The sequence below is a fragment of the Triticum aestivum genome, chromosome 6D (genome assembly GCF_018294505.1).
Source record: "Triticum aestivum cultivar Chinese Spring chromosome 6D, IWGSC CS RefSeq v2.1, whole genome shotgun sequence".
In the NCBI taxonomy this organism is placed as follows: domain Eukaryota; kingdom Viridiplantae; phylum Streptophyta; class Magnoliopsida; order Poales; family Poaceae; genus Triticum; species Triticum aestivum.
The window spans coordinates 384,448,174-384,469,110 of NC_057811.1; the positions used below are offsets into that span (position 1 = coordinate 384,448,174).

Sequence of the window (20,937 nt, forward strand, 5' to 3'; positions counted from 1 at the left end):
TTCATGATAATTGTCTATTGTTCATGTTATAATTGTGTTATCCGGAAATCGTAATACATGTGTGAATACATAGACCACAACGTGTCCCTAGTAAGCCTCTAGTTGACTAGCTCGTTGATCAACAGATAGTCATGGTTTCCTGACTATGGACATTGGATGTCATTGATAACGGGATCACATCATTAGGAGAATGATGTGATGGACAAGACCCAATCCTAAGCATAGCATAAAAGATCGTGTAGTTCGTTTGCTAGAGCTTTTCCAATGTCAAGTATCTTTTCCTTAGACCATGAGATCGTGTAACTCCCGGATACCGTAGGAGTGCTTGGGTGTGCCAAACGTCACAACGTAACTGGGTGACTATAAAGGTACACTACGGGTATCTCTGAAAGTGTCTGTTGGGTTGACACGGATCGAGACTGGAATTTGTCACTCCGTATGGCGGAGAGGTATCTTTGGGCCCACTCGGTAATGCATCATCATAATGAGCTCAATGTGACTAAGGAGTTAGCCATGGGATCATGCATTACGGTACGAGTAAAGAGACTTGCCGGTAACGAGATTGAACAAGGTATTGGGATACCGATGATCGAATCTCGGGCAAGTAACATACCGATTGACAAAGGGAATTGTATACGGGATTGATTGAATCCTCGACATCGTGGTTCATCCGATGAGATCATCGTGGAACATGTGGGAGCCAACATGGGTATCCAAATCCCACTGTTGGTTATTGACCGGAGAGGTGTCTCGGTCATGTCTGCATGTCTCCCGAACCCGTAGGGTCTACACACTTAAGGTTCGGTGATGCTAGGGTTGTAGAGATATGAGTATGCGGAAACCTGAAAGTTGTTCGGAGTCCCGGATGAGATCCCAGACGTCACGAGGAGTTCCGGAATGGTCCGGAGGTGAAGAATTATATATGGGAAGTCCAGTTTCGGCCACCGGGAAAGTTTTCGGGGGTTATCGGTATTGTACCGGGACCACCGGAAGGGTCCCGGGGGTCCACCGGGTGGGGCCACCTATCCCGGAGGGCCCCATGGGCTGAAGTGGGAAGGGAACCAGCCCTTAGTGGGCTGGGGCGCCCCCCCTTGGGCCTCCCCCTGCGCCTAGGGTTAGAAACCCTAGGGGTGGGGGGCGCCCCACTTGGCTTGGGGGGAAGCCACCACCCCTTCCCCCTTGCCCCCCCCCCATGTAGATGGGTTCTAGGCCAGCGCCCCCCTCCCAGGGGGCCTATATATAGTAGGGGGAAGGGAGGGCAGCAACAGAACAGCCCCTGGCGCCTCCCTCTCCCCCTGCAACACCTCTCCCTCTCGCAGAAGCTTGGCGAAGCCCTGCCGAGATCCCGCTACTTCCACCACCACGCCGTCGTGCTGCAGGATCTCCATCAACTTCTCCTTCCCCCTTGCTGGATCAAGAAGGAGGAGACGTCGCTGCTCCGTACGTGTGTTGAACGCGGAGGTGCCGTCCGTTCGGCACTCGGTCATCGGTGATCTGGATCACGGCGAGTACGACTCCATCAACCCCGTTCATTGGAACGCTTCCGCTCGCGATCTACAAGGGTATGTAGATGCACTCCTTTCCCCTCGTTACTAGTATACTCCATAGATGGATCTTGGTGATGCGTAGGAAATTTTAAAATTCTGCTACGATCCCCAACATCTTCAGCTATCATTTTTGTTATTCCTAAACCTGTAGTTACGGAGATCCATGAGTTTCATAGAACATATAAATACTGGTGGGCAACCCGCCGTTCTGGGGGCCTTCCCGCGCGCACGATCGCTGGCCGTTCGATCAGCTTCTTCGATCGTTTTCACCCTCGATTTTTACTATTCACTTCTATATTTTGTTACAACTTTGACTGCTTTACCGGGTGGCTGCCATTGGGCCCATAAAATCATTGGTCCACGCGGCAGCGGAGTGCTTGTCAACTCGGTCTGTGACAAGCAGCAGCAGCATCATGGTCTACCCCCTTCCACCCTCTCTCAATTTCCTCTCTTCGCTTCCCTGACCACGTCTCATCTCTGTTGGGTCAAGGTTGGGTTGGAGCTACAGCGGCCAGCCACCAGGACGACGCTGACAGCCAAAGAAAGCTCCTTCCCCACCGTTGACAGCCAAAACCGCTCTTGTGCTCATCAAGGTCCCTTTCACCTCTCTAACCTCTGTGTTAAGTCCGTCTGGTTCTAGGCCGATTAAGGTTTTTTGTTTTGTTTTTGCTTCCACTCTGTTTGATTTGAGCGTGGTGGTCAGATCCTCTTCAGATGTCCAGTTGAGACACCTACCCATTTCTTCTCTTTTTTCTCTTGAGAGGAGAGGAGAGGATGCTAACTAGCGAAGTACTATACTACTACATTTCAAACCATAATAAGGTCCTTCGGTAAAAACAAAACAAGATTTGCAGCGTCGCAGTAGCAAAATTCCAGCATCCACTAGCCACACAAAAAAGTATGTGTCCAGTGATAATATAACGAGAGAGGAATTCAAGGATTAGTTTATTATTAACCTATGTAGTGTATGCACTGGTAGTTGATGGAGTTTCAAGCAACAAGCATGGAGCACCTTCTTCTTTCTATCATGTCACTTACCTGATAATTTGGTAATTCTCTTTGTAATGTCATTCATATACCTGATAAAGCCAATTTCTTTGGGGCTCTCTGTCATTCATATGTTCAGTGATGCAATATGAATTATTATGTAGAGGTTACTCCAGTCCTCACTATTCTTCTATTTGTCTCTGTTTAGTGTTTTACTTTTTTTTATCAGCGGCATAATAGATAACCATATCTACATTTGTCTCTGTTTTCTGTCAGGTTAGTCAATGTATAGGATTGCGCTTTTGTGTGTCATTTTCTTCAAGCTGTCATTCAAGAGAAGAGAGGAGCGAGGCCTTGATCCAGACTCAGGAGGAGGAGGAGACGAGGAGCAACACCTATTTTTATTGTCCGTCAAGCCCCATTATACTTTGCGGTTCCAGCCACCTGATCACTAACCTGAATGAGTAAGTAGACCATTATATATGATGGTCTTGCTTCCTTTTGTGATCATGTATCTATGTTAGATCCGGTGAGAAAAGGCGGCTTCCAAGCAGAGGATGCGGTAGTGTTGGCCACGTTTGGTTTTCATAAGCTAATAATGTATCCCTTCCTGTGTACTTCCTTTGTGTACCACATTGTAACTAAGCATCTATGTACCAGCAGTAAAGACTTGGGTGTCTGAATATTCTCACAATAGTTGTCTCCCTCTCGCCCTTTGCGCCATTGGCGCAACGAGTCATCTAGTAGAGTTAAAATCAAGAGGCACTGTAGCTCCTCAATACAAGGTGGACCTCTGTGTAGCCACGCAACAGTGCTACACTCAGCTCGGCTGAACATGCCACACGATCTGCAACTCGATTATGTAGTCCATGAATAACTAGCTCTTAGCATCTTATTAATTGATATCATCTAAAGTCCCAAACCACATAAATCAGTTCATCTAAACAAAGAAGCATGACTGACATTGTTTGACAAAACAAAAAGAACCACCTCACTGTAAAATGCTCAAATAAGCCGTGGACAAAAGAAGCTTTGCGAAAGGCTGCAGTTGGTTTCCCCTCACATCACCTATAAGAAGGCCATTATAAAGAGCCATCCCATCATGCATCCTCTGGCGCCAAAAACAGCAAAGTTGCACAAAGTGTCGCCTCATCATACCACCCACATAGCCCCTCCTATCTCCGATCGATCGATCGCTCAGTGATCACTGGCCACGCTCTCACTCGGCCACTGCAGCTGCCACTCTCTCAAGCCAACCAAGGAAGCCACCACGCGCGTGAACCTGCGCACGCCCACCGCGAGAGTGAGAGATGCATCCGCTTCGCCGCTCTCTCCTCCTCCTCTACGGGGCGGTCGCCGCCGGCGTCTTGCTGTTCTCGCCGGCCTACTGCGCTGCGTCGACATTGCCGGATCCGGCGCCGCTCGACCCGGCGGGCCTGTTCATGCCCTCGGCCACGCCGGCGCAGCCCGGCTCCGCCACGATCCCGGCGTTCCCGGAGCAGTCGGACGCCGTGTCGGGTGCCTCCTCCACGTGCCCGCTCGACCCCTTCCCGCGGCTCCTCCCGGCCGTGCTGTCCTCCTGCGACGCTGACGGCGCGCTGCCCTCGAGGTTGCGGTGCTGCCCCGCGCTGGCCGCGTGGCTGTTCGCCGCCTACGCGCCCACCGCGCTCTCGGCGAGGCCGGCGCGGCCGGCGTCGGCGGCGCCCGTGGACATGCCGGTGCCGCCGGACGACTCGGAGGCGTGCGCGGGCGCCGCGGACCGCGCGCTGCGGTCCGAGGGGGCGGCGCTGCCGCGCCCGCCGGGCGCCAACGGGACGTGCGACGTGGCCTTCTGCTACTGCGGGGTGAGGCTGAGGCGGCTCACGTGCGGGGCCCAGCCGACGGGTGCCGGACAGTGGGTCCCGGCGGACGCGGCGGCGAGGAGGCTGAAGAGGGACTGCGCGCGGGCCGGCGTCCCCGGCTGCTCCAAGTGCCTCCGCGCTCTTTCCACGGTGAGATCAAATGTAGCAATGCCTGCAACAAGCCCCGTAAAAATAACCATTTTAATTGTCAATTACTGCTTCAGTCGGCAACATTTATCAATGGATTCACTAGTTAGCTCTCAGCTCGCAATCTTGATCTGTGAAATCTGCAAATGCACGCAGCGGCAGTGCTGAAGTGAAGCTTAGAGCACACTCCCTGAGAACTTGAGTAGTATTTCATCACATGCTATTGTGTACACAGACACGGCGGCCGCTAGGCATGATTGCGGTACGGTCAGATAAGATTTTAGACAAGGCGTTAAATGGAAGCCATGGTACTCATTCATGGACACCAACTACACAATCTGGCCCCATCTTTGCTGGTCTAGGGTTCGGTGTGCGCGCCATTATTGGCCGCGAGTGGCACCGCACGAAATGATCAGATCTCAAGTCCGGGCCTGTCGCGTAGGGCGGGCCTGGAGAATGATTCGAGCAGAACATGCCTGCACTCCCTTTCCACTGCGTCTGGGCCCGAAAATTTCAATCGGTCGTCCTTTCAGCGCTAAGACGGAATCATTAGTTCTCTGGACAAAGTAGGAGAGCAGAGTGAGCTCTTAAGCAAGCAATGCACATCTTGCATTTCACGTGTGCAAGAGAGTTACACGACGACTGATGAGAGTACGTCTTGAATGTTGCAGATAAGGGCTGGATCCGGCGGCGGCGTAACGGCGGTGGCCGCGTCGGGGAAGCTGCAGGCGGCCGCGTCGAGCGAGCGGGACTGCCAGCTCATGGGCCTCATGTGGCTGCTGCAGCGCAACGCCACGCGGTACGGCGCGGCGGCCACGGCCGTGATCCGGGCGCTGATGGCCGCGGACGAGGCGTCCGCCGTGGGCGTCGCGGCGGTGGCGGGGCCGGCCGCCTGCTCGCTCCCCGTGGACGACATGCCGTTCGCGGCCGAGTACGGAAGGCTCAGCGGGGCCGGCGGCCGGCCACCTGCCCTCCGCCGCCTCCACCTGGTTCTGCTCGCCGTATTCAGCGTGGCCTGCTCGCTGTAGCACCGCGCGCTCGTGATCGAGTTTTAATTTGTTATACGGTTGTCCACTTGTATGACACGGTGCGTTACGTGTGAGATAGTGGTGCACGGCAGATTCCATGGTTCATTAATACTATGAACTCTGAACACTTTTGCAGTGATCGCGATTCAGCTGATTAGGAGCAAGAATCGGACCAGGTTGTCCAAAACTCAGAAAGAAAATGGCGTCGCGCAATGAAAATGCATTTCTATAGCTCGATTTGGGACCAACCAAACATGTTGTGCTCTCCTTAGTCCTTACCCCTTTCTTTAGAACAGCCCTTCTTGGCATTTCATTCATTACTCGGCGGCATCAAATCAGATCGTACAGGGTCAACAACAAAAAAAGGAATCACTCAATCTGTTTCTTTTTTATCTGCATATAAAATTTGTCTAAAGTCGAACTTTATAAAATTTGACAAATTTTATAAGAAAAAATATCAACATTAATAATACGAAATCAATTTCAATAGATACATCATAAAATAATTGTTCATGTGTTATGGATGTGGATATTTTTAAGATAAAATTGGTCAAACCTTGCTTAATTTGACTTCAAATGAGTTTGATATGCGGAGTAAAAAAACGGAGGGAGTACATCACAACAGTTTTAGCCGTTCCCTTATAATTTAAATTTTAGAGCATCTCTAACTGATCCCCTATAATTTAGAGGAGGATACGGCTGAATATCTTTTAGAGCAGCATAAGTGACGTTTCTAATTGATCCCCAATAATTAATTCTCTAATTTTTCTTTGTCAAATCTTGTTCTAGTGTACAAACTACATTTCAACTACATATTTACACACATATTAAATCCAAGCATGATAATTAACGTACAATTCACGAATATTATGAATTCAAAATTTATAAACTGAATTATTCAAATTCAAACACACGAAAGGGTTCAAATGAAGTAAAGATCATGATAAAATCACAACTGTGAAGTGTTATGGAGATGCCAGGGATGCTCAACGAGATCATGTTGGTGTTGGGTATGAACCTCTCGGTTCTCTTGTTACCTTTCGGGCGCGTGATTGTCGTTTGTCTTGACAAATGTGGCCCATGGAGGGGTAGTAACCCATCGTGTACTCACGGCCATTCACAACATGGTTGCAAGGATGAGCATCTTCGGCAACAAGCCTAGCGAACGACGACGACGGGATCAATGCGGCGACGATGGAGATGGAGCTCGATTCCAACGATGGTAGCGGCCGGCTCATAGTGGGGCGACATGGGTGGTAGAGGCAATGGGGTGTCAGACGAGGAGCTAGGTAATCAATGGAAGCAATGCCGACGACGACATTGTGTGGGGTGAGGACGGCAAGGGCGCAGGGAAGAGGAACAACTTTTACTTTGCGGGTGGGTGCCTCGGTATATTTAAAGGGGGTGGCCGAGAAGGATACATTTTCCTCCACCAACGGCGATAGGGGTTTGGCTGGGTATCGGTTAGAGGAGGTCAACTTATGGATAGTGTGGCTCGGATATATTCAAATCATGGTTGGATGCTAATGATGCGATTAAAATCAAGTCTACTCGTATAGGGACCTCATCAATACAGAATAGTTTCATAGAAAACATAATTGGAAGATTAAGATCCCAATTACAATTAAGTTTGTACGTTAAGGGGAGGTGATTCTTACTAAGGATAATCTGACAAAAAGAAACTAGCAAGGTTGTAAAAAATGTTGTTTTTGTTATCAGAATGAAACAATGCAACATCCTTTTATCTCATATCCATCCGCTGCCTTGATACGGCGCACGGTTCGTGTAGCGTACAACCTGACAGTGCCAACAAGTATTGCAAATTTGTTTAAAAATTGGTTGGTTGGTATTCACCCCAAAGCTTAGGGGACAGATCCACGTGAGAGTTTACGTCTTACTATGGATAAGTTTGGAATTACTGAAATGACTATGTTTCCAAGAGATCACACTATCCAAAAGGTTATTCACATGGTCACGCGTCGATCGTACGCGGTCATTACTTCAGCATGTGAACGTTCATGAGCATATGCAGTGAGGGTGCAACTATCGTGAGAAGGTTTGCGCATGCTTTATTGAACAAGTTTCAATGACGCGTCCCTAGTAGATTGTGTGCTTGACTCATGTAATCCTTTGTTGATCGGTTGTGATCATACCTTTTAAAGGTCTCTTTGATTCAAAGGATTTTCATAGTATCTTTGAATGATTAGAATCCTTAGGAATTTTTCTTACGTTTGTCGTTTGATTTGTAGGATTGAATCTTGTAGGAATTTTTCCTAAGGATTCATTTGTACTACATTTCACACGAATTGTAACATCCACACTCCAACCTTTTGAAAGAAATCCTGTGTTTTTTTCATGACACAATCAAACAAACTCAAATTCTATTGGGATCCAATGGACATGCCATTCCAATCGTACATTTTTCCTATTCCTGTGTTTTTGCAATCCTATGAATCAAAGAGGCCCTAAATTTTATTGCTACTGAGATATTTTTAAAGATTTTGCCCTTACATAAATTATAGTTGCATGCACCAATGATGATGTAGAAGCCGGAGTTATCTCTTTGGCTGTCCTCCACCTGCTACTAGCCACGTCGTCGTTAGGACGCCTCGGATGCTACAATTCCTTCATGTAAAGAATCGGCTAACGCGATCAGAATTTAAGACAACTAAAAGATTACAGAAGTGAAATACTTCTATGTCATGCTACACGTCGGTCGGATGATAATCCTAAACGATCTACTGCCCGAGCAGCCGTTCGATGGAGGCGTAGACAGTTGTCGATCCTTCGAAGTGAGCATATGAGCTTTGCATAAGTTTCTTGTTGCCTCAACGCCTTGCAACATGAGCCTTGTTGTAATACCTTGAATATTTTTATTTTATTTTATTTTCCGTGAGCCGCCGAGCCTTTACAACAAGCCTCATGTTGCCATCGGCTCTTTGCAATACGAGCATTATTGCAATCCTCGGACAGTTTTTTTGGTGGGGCTGCTGAGCCTTTGAAACAAGTCTCGTGTTCACTCAACGATGTACAACATGAGCATTGTTGCAATTCCGCCTAACAGTTTATTTGTTTTCTTTTGTGTGTGACAATTCTCCAATCATCAGCTATTTGAAACATGGCTCATGTTGCGCTCGGAGATTTGCAACATGAGCCATGTTACGCTCAGTTAGAAGTGTTTTCTCAACGTAGCCGATGTGCTCGCGCGTTTTGCAACAAGGCCCACGTTGCAAATAAAAGTAGAGATAGGGTTGTTGTGCGCCTTGTCTTCATCGGTCTCATTGGTCTACAACATAGTTCATGTTACGCTTGGTCCGCCACATCGTCCGCGCACCACGTTCCTCTGGTCCCAATGCAATATGGCCCTTGTTGCAAGAGGCACGAGCGCAACACGAGATTAAACTTGTTTTTATCTCTACGGAAAGCTGCTCCAAGAGTCAACCAAATGACACCTTAAGCCGTGTGCGCGTCTAGCTAGGAGTCTGCCCGTACCCGTATGAAAACTATATACTCACGGGCTTTTACAAAGGTTTTACGGGGCTTTTCTAACAAAAATATGGGTGCCCTCACCATATTACTCCCTCCGTTCCAAAATAGATGACCCAGCAAAGTTGAGTCATCAATTTCAGAACAGAGGGAGTACTATCCAAAAAAAATACAGCAATGCTACATCTACGGGGGTTTTACAGGAGTTTTACGGGCTAGGATGAGGTGGGGTATGCTGATTGGTTGTTAAGATGAAGCGGGCCCCACCCTGAAAATCGGGGAGGGGGAGAGATTAGTGAGGGGAGAAGGTTAGGGGCTCATTCGGTTTGGAGGAAATCAAAATGTAGGAATTAGGAGTAGTATAGGAATTTGATAGGATGTCACTTGCCATCTTAAGGAATTGACTTGCCTCGTTCCTACGCGTAAAATGAGCTCTGAGTGGATGTGTAGTTTCCTCCAAAAACACAGGAAATGAGTAGTATTCCTACGAAATTCCTGTACGCATTTTCTACAAACCGAATGCATATATAGAAAATGTAGAGAATGATTTGGTGCATCGATAATTGATTGATCGTGCACTAGGCACATATATATAGGTACAAGGGGTATGACCGGTATCTTGTCTCCTAAGATACACGTACATACAGAGGGAGACAGATACTACAGGTACTGCATACAGAACCCAGACCTACGTGCATGTACACATGTTCAACACCCCCCCGCAGTCGAAGCGTCGCCGGTGACGCAAAGACTGGACCGAAAACCCTCGAAAGTCAAGGTGGGTAGTCCCTTCGTCATCACATCGGCGAACTGCTGATCGGTGGGCACATGTAGAACACGAACACGACCAAGGGCGACGTACTCCCGGACGAAGTGGATGTAGAGCTCGATGTGCTTCGTCCGTCGGTGATGGACAGGGTTGGCAGCGAGGTACACCGCGGAGACGTTATCACAGTAGACGAGCGTCGCCTTGGTGACCTCACATAGCAACTCCTGGAGTAGCTGTCGTAGCCAGGAACACTCCGTGACGGCGTTGGCCACGGCCCGATACTCGGCCTCGGCGCTCGATCGTGAGACCGTGGGTTGTCGTTTAGACGACCACGAAATCAGAGAGGGCCCAAGGTAGACGCAGTAGCCGGAAGTAGAGCGTCGAGTGTCGGGACACCCAGCCCAGTCGGCGTCGGAGTAGGCGACAAGGCTGGTGTCGGGCGAGGCCGTCAGGGTGAGACCCATGGCTGTGGTGCCACGTATGTACCGAAGTATACGTTTCACGAGAGCCCAATGGGTGTCACGAGGAGCATGCATGTGAAGGCACACCTGCTGGACAGCATACCGAATGTCCGGACGCGTCAGTGTGAGGTACTGAAGCGCACAGACGATGGAGCGGTAGCGTCGGACGCCGGAGAGCCCTCGACGGCGGACACCTTAGCCTTCGTATCGACAGGCGTGGAAGCAGGCTTGCAATTAAGCATGCCCGCTCGCTCCAGAAGCTCGTAGGCGTACTTCTGCTGGTGCAGAAAGAAGCCAGTAGCCCGGCGCACTACCTCGATGCCGAGGAAGTAGTGGAGAGCCCCCAAGTCCTTGAGGGCGAACTCGGTGCCGAGGCGAGCTGTGATCTGCTGAAGAAGCGCTGGCGAGGACGCAGTCAGGATGATGTCGTCGACATACAGGAGGAGGTACGCGGTGGCGTGGCCCTGGTGGTAGACAAACAGGGAGGCATCGGACCGTGTGGACCGGAACCCCTGTTGCTGGAGGAAGGCCGCGATCCGCTGGTACCAGGCCCGAGGTGCCTGCTTCAACCCGTAGAGAGAACGGGAGAGCAAGCACACGTGGTCCGGATAGTCGGTGTCGACGAAACCAGTCGGCTGCTGACAGAACACCTGCTCGTCGAGATGCCCATGCAAGAAAGCATTAGACACATCGAGCTGGTGGACAGGCCAAGCGCGAGAAACAGCAAGCTGGAGAACGGCGCGAATCGTGCCCGGTTTAACAACCGGGGCGAAGGTGTCGGTGAAGTCCACGCCGGCGCGCTGGCGAAAACCGCGCACCACCCAACGCGCCTTGTAGCGCTCGAGAGAACCGTCGGGACGAGTCTTGTGGCGGAAGACCCACTTGCCAGTGATGACATTGGCACGGGGTGGCCGCGGGACAAGCTGCCACGTACGGTTGCGCTGCAGGGCGTCAAACTCCTCACGCATTGCAGCTAGCCAGTTCGGATCCCGAAGGGCTGCGCGAGCGGAGGTGGGGAGCGGTGACGGCGTCGAGGTAGAAGCCGCGCATGAGTACTCGTCCGACGGTAGTGCGTGCTGGGACGCAGGGTCCCAGTCCGAGCCCGAGTGACCACACCGGTGAGGGGTGCAGCCGTGGCGACGGGAGCCGCCAAGGGAGCCGCGGCGGGGGCCAGCCGAGGGGGCCACGGCGACGGGGGCCGCAGGCGTCGGGGGCCGCGGCAGGGGCCGCAGCGCCAGGGGCCGCCGGCGCGGGGAGCGCGGGCAGAGCCGGACCCGGGGCGCGGCTGGGCGGTCCGCCAAAGGTGGAGGCAGGGGCGAACCGCGCCGCAGGAGACTCCGAAGGTGACGGTACCTGCTGAAACGGGAACACAAGCTCATCAAAGTACACATGCCGCGAAGTGAAAACGCGGTGGGAGACTGGATCATAGCACCGGTAACCTTTGGTGTTGGGAGGATAGCCAAGGAAGATGCAAGGAAGGGACCGGGGCGCGAGTTTGTGAGGAGCAGTGGATGCGGTGCTAGGATAACAGAGACACCCGAAAATGCGAAGACCATCATAAGATGGAACCGCACCGAAGAGGAGCTGGTGAGGGGTGTAGTTCCAGCGGGAACGACAAGGGCGAATGTTAATGAGGAGGTTGGCGGTCGCGAGCGCGTCCGGCCAGAACCGAGGGGCACGTAGGAGTGGAAGAGCAACGTGCGGACACAGTCGTTAAGCGTGCGAAGGACGCGCTCGGCGCGACCATTCTGCTGAGACGTGTAGGGGCAGGTGAGGCGAAAGATGGTGCCGTGGGACGCAAGTAAATTGCGGACGGCGACGTTGTCAAACTCCTTGCCGTTGTCAGTTTGCAAGGCGAGAATAGGACGACCGAACTGTGTGGTGACATATGAATAAAAAAGCGGTGAGTGTGGCAAGAGTGTCGGACTTGCGACGGAGAGGGAAGGGCCACACATAATGAGTAAAATCATCCAATATCACCAGATAATATAAATAGCCCGTGTTGCTAGCAACCGGGGACGTCCAAACATCACTATGCAACAACTGAAACGGAAAGGTGGAAATGTTTGTAGACTCGCTAAAGGGAAGACGAACGTGCTTGCCAAGACGGCAAGCCTCGCAAGAGTGATCGTCGACTTTATTACATGAGAAAGAAAAACTTTGAAGAATCTGACGCATAGCGGTGGAGTTGGGATGACCGAGACGGGCATGCCAAAGATCGACACTGGCGGCGAAGGCGGCGGGGCGACGGGTGGTGGTGGCGCCGGAGGGATGCACTGGATAAAGCTCGTCCGGGCTATCACATCGGTGGAGCACCATCCGTGTACGGGCGTCCTTCACAGAAAAACCGATATCGTCAAATTCAACAGTTATAGGATTCTCACGAGTAAGGCGACGAACGGAAACAAGATTAGTGACTAAGTCAGGAGACACAAGAACATTAGACATATGCACAGGAGTAGAAGTAGAAGGAAAAGACATATGACCGACGTGAGTAATGGGTAGGGAGGAACCGTTACCAACGGTGATACGGGTGGGAGTATGAACGGGAGTGGCAGATGTGAGGTTACCGGGATGAGCAGTCATGTGAGCAGTGGCGCCCGAGTCCATGTACCAGTCACCACCGCCACCATAGGAGCTCGGTGACGGGGCGGAGTGCAGTGCGGCGAGCAAGGCCGGGTCCCACGGCGGCGGCGCCTGAGGAGGGTAGAACCCTCCGTAGGCCGGCGCGGGAGCAGCCCCGAAGGCCGGAGCAGCGGCGGCGCCGTAGGAGGGCGCGGTCCCATAGGCCGGCGCGGCGGCGGCGCCATAGGCCGGCGCGGACCCGTAGGCGGGCGCGGCGGGGGCGCGGTACCATAGCCGCTGTAGGGAGCGGCGTGCGGCGCGGCGAAGAGGGCCTGGTGACCCGCCGGGCGGGGCCCAAGGATGCCCGGAGCCGGAGCCCGAGGGACCGGCATGGAGTAGGCGTGGACGACGCCGGTCCACGGGTTGGTGCCGTACGTCCATGGGGGAGTCACCTGCTGCGGCTGACGCCCCCCCCCCGGCGCCTGTTGCTGCTTGCGGCCGCCCCCGCGGCGGTTGCCGCGGCGCCCGCCACCCGGCTGCTGGGGGGCAGCGGGAAGGGCGGGAGGCGCGGGCGGGAGGGGGAAGTACCCCGGAGGCGCTGGTGGCGGCGGCTGCTGGCGCGGCGCGGGTGGGGCGGTCGGTGGAGGGGCGCCGCGGGAGGTGCCGGCGGCGAGGGCGTGGTGCTGCACACGCTTCTTGACCCCCTTCATCCGGCGCTCCTCCAACCTCAAGTACGCCACAAACTTGGGGAAGGAGGGCTCCGGCATCAAGGTGAGGTTAGAGGCGGCGTTGCCGAAGTCCTCGTTGAGGCCGGCGGTGAGCGTGCTGAGGAGGAGGTCGTCGTCCACCTTGGCTCCAATGTCACGGAGCTCGTCCGCCAACGTCTTCAGGCGGCGGCAGTAGTCATCAATGGACTGTTCATCCTGGTGACAGTCAAAAAATTCCTGCTGCAAAAAAACGCGGCGCTGAAGCTGGTTGTCGGTGAAGAGGCCGTTCAGCTTGACCCACAGGGCGCGGGCGTCGTCGCCGGCACTCACGACCGTGTGGAACAAGTCCTTGGAGATGGTGGTGAAGAACCACCGGATGATCGTGGCGTCGATCGCGGTCCACTCGGCGTCGGCCACCATGGTGCGGGAGTCCACGGTGCCATCCACGTGATCCACGAGATTGTTCTCGCGGAAGAGCAGCGTAAAGTACGTCTTCCACACGAAGTACGTGGAGTTGGAGGCGTCGAGGGTCACGGGTACGCGTGCATGGACGTTGACGTCGCGGATCTCGGCAGGGTCGACGGCGAAGGGGTTGGAGTAGGTGGAGGCGTTGGAAGACATGGCGATGAGATCGTGGGGAGGGAGGCGGCGGCGCGGCTAAGGAGAGGCGGCGCGGCGGCGGGAGGCAGGCGGCGCGGCGGGAAGGGGCAGCGCGGCGTGGAGGCGCGCGGTGGGGAGGTGGCGCGCGCGGGAGGAGGGGTGGTGGCGGCGGCTTGGGGCGGCGGCGGCCCGAGGCGGCGGCTAGGGTTAGCGGAAGCTGGAAGATCGACTTGCGATAGATACCATGTAGAGAATGATTTGGTGCATCGATAATTGATTGATCGTGCACTAGGCACATATATATAGGTACAAGGGGTGTGACCGGTATCTTGTCTCTTAAGATACATGTACATACAGAGGGAGACAGATACTACAGGTACTGCATACAGAATCCAGACCTACGTACATGTACACATGTTCAACAGAAAATTTTTCTCCGAAATCCTTGTTCTTATGTTTTTCCTACGAAAATCCTCCAAACCGAATGAGGCCTAGCTTGTAAAAGTTTCCCGTACGTCTAGCATTTGTGACAAAAAAAATGCCAGCTAAATCACTCTGTTGATCCCGTAAGAAAATCATCCGTGTGTGCAGCATACTAGCATTGCTCCTACCCGTAGCACGTTCAGTTTGTGCCCGGGTAATTTGTTTGGAGTCTACCCCGAGGCCGAGTCATGTACTCCTAAGTCCTAAGACTCCTAACTAGCTACTCAACGTCGAGTACGGTATAAACGAGAGCAGAGAAGAGGGCAGTACAGGCCTACAGGAAGCACCTCGAGAACGATCAGATTGTGCTCTCCCTCTGTTTCTGGTTCCCTCGTTTGCCAATCCTACATCGTCAACTCTTCGTTGTTCGGAACCCTCATGGCGGCGGTGCGCTGGGACGAACTCCCGGATGACATCGTCCGGCATATCGACGCCCTCCTCCCTTGCCCGCTCGGCCGCGTCTACATGGGCGCCTGCTGCAAGTCGTGGCACAGAGCGACCACCACGCCCGCTCCCGCTGCCTCGCCTCCGCGGCTCCTCCCCTGCCTTCTACTCCCGCTCGCCGGAGGGCCGTCCGTCGCCTGCATCCTGACCGGCGGCGCCCAGCACGGCCTCGGCCTTCCGGAGGACGCGCGCCGCGCCCGTTTCTTCGGCTCCTATGACGGCATGTGGGCGTTCCTCGCCCTCAGCAGCAAAGAGGGGCACGTGCTGCTCAACGTCCGCACCGGCGAGCGCATCCCGCTGCCCGACATCGACTTCGGGCGGGTCTCGACTAGATGCCGCGCGGTCCGCGACGACGACGGAGTCGTCCAGTCGTACCGATGGTTGTTGTTCCGGGGCCCTCGCCGTTCCGTCATGATGCTCGCCGCGACCCTCTCGTCCGCGCCGGCCGTCGACGGAAAGTGCATCGCCGGCGCCATCCTCAACGTGCACGGACCCAAAGGCGTTGACAAATGGCGGTACGTCTGCTTCTGGCGCCTCGGCTCGCAGATCGCCATCCAGTCACCAGAGGAGTGCTCCGAATTAGTTGGGTGGTCGGCGCAGGACATCGCCTACTTCGACGGCCGCTTCTTCGTGCTGACCAAGGGCGAGAACCTCCGGGCCTACACTGTGCTCGACGAACCCGATCCATTGATAGGAGGGGATCTTGGCACTCGCTGCGCCTTCTACTACACTGGCCGCGGCGACACGGCGGCCTACGCAGAACCCCGCGCCGGATACCTCGTCGAGTCACGCGGCGAGCTCCTCATGGTGGCCAAGGAGTGGATGCCCGACGACGGAGCCACCACCTGCATTCGGCTCTTTGCGCTTACTAGTAAGCGTGCAACGCACGTATCTTAATTTATAATGAAAACATCAACTTCGTATGTTGAATCTTATTTCTCTCTTAATCAGTTTTTTTTACCGAACCAACTAAGTGCGTGTCTTGCCCAACGATGTGAGCGCGTCCATAACACATGATCCATACATATACTTATCATTTTTTTCCGAGAAAGAGAATAACTCCCGGTCTCTACATCGAGCCATGCACACAGCCAAAAAAGTGGATAACTTCCGGTGTTTGCATAACGCACGATCCATAAAATTCACGATCACATAAATTTATTATAATTATATTACTTATAAAAATACTTAAATAATAAGATCTAAGCAACATTATCTACTATTTATTCTATGATGATGGTCTATCCACAATCATACAATCAATGGGATTTGTGTTTGTTCCATCGTCTTCCAACTCTCGATTTCTCATTTCAATAAAAATCTTACTAATAGTTCAATGTACACTTTTGAAATGATGATGACTGTACCGCACAGCCATACTGCTCACGCTCGATAAAAAACAATAATTGGACAGTCCAAAGTTAAATATAAACCAAATGACCAAAAGGGCTATGAATGAAAAAAATTGAATTGGACCACGCCTATTGTTTTAAGGGGCTATCGATCATGGATCAAAAAAGAAGAACACAAAGACACGCCCGACGCATCATTCTTTTGAAGGGGCTCATCTGGATGGCTTAATTAGGACACACAAAGCAATGAACGCCTATATATTTTTGCTATAAACAGCCACTCCTTCTAAAAAAAAGAGAATTTGCTACAAGAAACAAAAAAGAAAGAGATTTTGCTATAAGAAAACAAACTAAAAAGGGAGCAGCCACTCACTCTCTCTCAACTCCTCACTTCCCCCGCCGCCTGCTCTCCTACTCGGCTACTCTCCCCGCCACATCCTCATCTTTGCACGTTGTCGCACGCCGCCTCCACTCCAGCGCGCCTTCATACCCCACCTCTTCTCCCGCCTCGACATGGCCCGGCGCCTCCTCCTCCCTTCCCCCACCTCCGGCCTCGCCCCGTCGCCTCTTTCCCCACCACGGCGCATCTACGTGGGGACGGCGCTTCGATCCGGAGCTCAATGGCATCCCACAACCGCGAGCACCTCAGGCTCAAGCGGCACCAGATGGAGCAGATTCGCGTTGTCGTCAAGGGTCATGGAGCTCAGGACGCCGCGCTCCCCCCTGCTCCGACGCCAGCAAGCACCACCAAGTCAACTCGATGCATGGGGAGGAGGATTCCTGTTCTCAAGACGCCGTGCCGCCATGGAAGGTCTCCCTTCCCCCCCCCCCCCCCCCTCTCTCTCATTTCGAATTGGTACGGTGCTAGACTTGATTCCTTCCCCTCCCTGATGCGGTTCCTCATGCCTCTCTCTTTCGATCTGTAGCTGAGGTGGTAGATCTAGTATCCATACTGATACTGGCTTTATATACAGCAGGGACAGGAAATTTTCTCAGACAAATATTGCTTGAGCATATTTACTTGGAGAGCTAAAAGATAGTAATTGTTTGCAAAATTATTTTGTGTTGAACAATAATCTCATCACATCTTTCTCCTGCAAGGCACAAATATGGCTCACATTGTGTTCCCCTCAAGAAAAGAAAAGAAAAAAGAAAGAAAAGAAAAGATGGTGCTCACTTCCAAGTCGTACGATTCAGATATGATTGTTTCTGGATGATAAAAAGTGACAGGCGCCAAGTGAGTGTCTTATTTAGAACCTTCTTATGGGTGTTATGTCTTTTCAAGAATACTCATGTAGTCCTGCTACTTACGTCATGTGGGTTATCCAGGTTATTATTTGGTGGCCACATCTCATGGGAGGTGTTGTGTCAACTGCATTGGCCTACAATTCGGTAAAGTATTGTGTCTAGTATATTCATATGTGCTTTGGAAATGCATGATCAAGTTTTCTAGCCTCGGTGTTTTGTATCATACTTACTAATAGGTATATGCTAATGTAACACCTCATTCTTTATTAGAACTCTGTCATTTGGAACAGATATACCAAATCAATTGATCAAATATGCTTCAGGAATGCTAGGCAATAAAAAAAAGCATAATAGCATAGACCAATGCATCTATCCACAAAATCTAAAAGGCTAGAAACATAAACAAATGCATCTATCCACAAAATAAGCTCTGCTTCATGACACCAACCAGTGATTAAAAAAGAATTATTATGATACAACAATAGGGCATCTTGCAATATAACAGAAAATCATTCAAGTCTATCATGTGTATTTAGGGGTAAAACAAATATTGCAGTAATTTTTTGTGACAAAGTAATATAAAAGAGGTTCTGGAACATACTCCTTGGCTTCTTCTAAGCCTTGGTAGAAGCATGCTTGCTTGCATTTGGGATGCAAGGAAGAAAAAATGGCATTCAGAAAGGGCACCGCATGCTTCAACTGATTGAGAAAATCAGAAGCACTTCAACTAACATCTGAAAAAAGGTGTACTCAAATAGAATCCCACAGATAAAGATATAAGCATAAATAACAAGCAAGGGAAAATCAAAAGAAATAAAAATATGTGCATTAGAATTCCTATATACATTGCAAAGACATGATAAATGGTCAACATGGCAATATTGTTTAGTGGTCAAACAGTCCCAAAATGATACATCTAGAAATCTATATTGGCCTTCTCCAAGTAATAGAAGAATAAGTAAGAGAACCTAGATAGACTTTTACGCAATGCTCATTTAACCTGTGAAGGACAAAAATATGCACCCAGTGATTTTTCCTTATATCTGCATAATAATACCTATCCTCTAATTGTTCGTGCTCTGTAGTGGGATTCAAATTTGGAGTAATACATCTTGCCCAGTTTCACCGTGTGGAATACATGGGCTGGGTCCTCGGCCCCATCGCCCTCATCGCCTGCGCCTACATCACCTATTACTCCGCTGTCCTCCTCTCCGACTGCTACCGCTCGCCGGAACCCGTCCGCGGCAAACGGAACTACGTACATTTGTACATGGACGCCGTCCGCCCCTGTCTCGGTAACAAATAATCCTCAAATTAACTTCTCCTGGCATGTATGGATGGACATTGGCAGCATGCATGCATGCATATCCATTGTTAGGCAGAATAAATTTGTCACATTCTTGATCATGTCCATGCAGGGCCTGGAAATCTAGCGCTGTGTGGCAAGGAACTACATGATTCTTTATGCATCAACAGTTGCCACGGGCATCATGTAAGCACAAGCACTTTAACTATTTAAGCCTCTTTGACTTTTGAAGATCTGTAAATATTTTGTTCAGAAAAGTCATGGTACTGAAAGAAGTTCCTTGCCTTGAGAGCGCAGGTCCGTGGTGCCCAGCAACTGGCGCCATTAGAAGGGCCACGATGCAAACTGCAGCCAAGATGGGACGATGTAACTGGTGATGTTTGGCCTCGACAAGTCGTCCTCGCGCAGCTGCTGGGCCTGGAGATCGGCACCTTCGTCTCCATCGTCGCGGCCATCATGTCCTTCACATACTTCTTCGTTGTGCCGACCTGCGCGTAAGGAAAGGGCGGAGGCGGCGTGCGGCCACGTGCGTCAGTCGGCGACCAAGGAGCGGCAGGCGGTGACCTGTGCGTAAGGAGTGGCCGGCGAGCGGCGGAGGCCAACGCGGAACGGTGGCGATGATGGGCCGGAAAGCGGCGGAGGCCAACGCGGAACGGTGGTGACGATGGGCCGCCGTCTGACCCTCCAACACCGCCGCCTCTCACAGTGCCTCTTTTTTCGTTGTCGCCACCGATCTCCGTCGTCGCCATCGATCCGTGTCGGAGGCCCATGTGGCATGGGGCGTAGGAGCGTCCGGCGGGCAAAGGCAGGCGACATGGTCGCGGGGCAGTTGTTTTGAGCGAGCACGAGCAACACATCACACAAATTAAGGGGATCTGATTGCATTCAGTTTCCTATTTTCGTGCCTGATTGCGGACGTGGGACGGGCGGGCGGCAGAGTTTTCGTCCGCCAGGGGAAATTTGTAAAGGCACTCTTGACTCACGGGCAATGTAATCTGGACGGCTGATAAAATTAAGTGATTCTCATCCTAAGGCTATAATTAGTGAGGGATGTTACGTGTAGGTTAGTCTGGGTGCGTTTAGCGATGAATATGTTTGCTTGTTTAATAGTAGTAGAGACTCCGGTCGCAGACCCCGATCCAGAGTTGTCTCTCGCTTGGACTGCGATCGGAAGCCTCGATGGCCGGCTGCTGGTCGTCGGCCCTGGCTGCTCGAGGGCGTACGAGTGCGCCGACTTCCCGTCCGGCTGTGTCGAGGAGGGCGTATATTTCCTCGACGACCGCACGTACTACAACGAGACCTACTACGAGCCATTCTTCCCCATGCAGAGTAACCCCGGCGAGTTTGCCTGCGCCGACAATGGAAGGTGCTGCCTGCTGCCCGCTCGTCCCGAACACTGCTTCCCCATGAAGCCGGGAGAAGGCTCCTTCTCAGCTTACTCGCCGCCGGTCTGGCTCCTACCTTGATGAACGACACGCCACAAGGCTTCAATCGTGTTTTTTTCTTTGGACAAAAGGGGAGGTTATATCTTTATTTATTAATAATAACTAGGGGGTGGCTTGCGCATTTGCGTGGCTAGATTTTACTACTTTGGTTATTGTTGTCTTTGTAAAAAAGTAATTTTTTTCCCAGGGAATAACATCTGACTATAGCTGCATTCACGCTAAGGCAAATGGCACAACTGTTTGCGGCGATGATGGCTTTAGTTTTTTTTTTACGAGAAATTTATTGATCTATTGATCAACTGTCAAGGCAGTACAAAGAACACTAGAGATAAAAATTACATTCAGGTTCCTAGACCTTCAAGCGACGACTACAATCACTAGAGCGAGTCGAAGGCGCGCCGCCGTCATTGCCCCTCCATCATCGGAGCCGGGCAAACCTTGTTGTAGTAGACAGTCGTGAAATCGTCGTGCTAAGGTCCAAGAGGACCAGCGCACCAGAACAACAATTGCCGTCGATGAAG

At 51.8% G+C, this 20,937-nt stretch overlaps 2 protein-coding genes across 3 annotated transcripts; both read left to right on the forward strand.

The window, feature by feature from the left end:
- The first annotated feature begins 3,609 nt into the window (after window positions 1–3,609).
- Window positions 3,610–5,785, forward strand: LOC123141691 (uncharacterized GPI-anchored protein At4g28100). The gene is made up of 2 exons (XM_044560775.1): window positions 3,610–4,525; window positions 5,194–5,785. The coding sequence occupies exons 1-2, from the start codon at window positions 3,845–3,847 to the stop codon at window positions 5,548–5,550; spliced, it is 1,038 nt and encodes a 345-aa protein (XP_044416710.1). The 5' UTR covers window positions 3,610–3,844; the 3' UTR covers window positions 5,551–5,785.
- An 11,010-nt stretch (window positions 5,786–16,795) lies between these two features.
- On the forward strand, window positions 16,796–20,033 carry LOC123141692 (amino acid permease 1). Of its 2 annotated transcripts, XM_044560777.1 has the most exons (6): window positions 16,796–17,228; window positions 17,519–17,654; window positions 17,747–17,809; window positions 18,751–18,960; window positions 19,084–19,157; window positions 19,269–20,033. In XM_044560777.1, exons 4-6 carry the CDS (start codon window positions 18,804–18,806, stop codon window positions 19,467–19,469), a joined length of 432 nt encoding a protein of 143 aa, XP_044416712.1. In that variant the 5' UTR covers window positions 16,796–17,228; window positions 17,519–17,654; window positions 17,747–17,809; window positions 18,751–18,803; the 3' UTR covers window positions 19,470–20,033. The 2 variants fall into 2 exon arrangements, with proteins under 2 accessions (XP_044416712.1, XP_044416711.1); XM_044560776.1 differs by lacking the exon at window positions 16,796–17,228 and having other exon boundaries at window positions 17,244–17,654.
- Window positions 20,034–20,937: the final 904 nt, after the last annotated feature.

Bases quoted from the DNA above. Each gene is read 5' to 3' on its own strand.
- LOC123141691 (XM_044560775.1), top strand. From the start codon at position 3,845: ATGCATCCGCTTCGCCGCTCTCTCCTCCTCCTCTACGGGGCGGTCGCC. The intron at 4,526-5,193 runs GTGAGATCAAAT...TGAATGTTGCAG, and splicing joins GCCTCCGCGCTCTTTCCACG to ATAAGGGCTGGATCCGGCGG.
- LOC123141692 (XM_044560777.1), top strand. From the start codon at position 18,804: ATGGGCTGGGTCCTCGGCCCCATCGCCCTCATCGCCTGCGCCTACATC. The intron at 18,961-19,083 runs GTAACAAATAAT...ATGTCCATGCAG, and splicing joins CGCCGTCCGCCCCTGTCTCG to GGCCTGGAAATCTAGCGCTG. The intron at 19,158-19,268 runs GTAAGCACAAGC...TTGAGAGCGCAG, and splicing joins ACAGTTGCCACGGGCATCAT to GTCCGTGGTGCCCAGCAACT.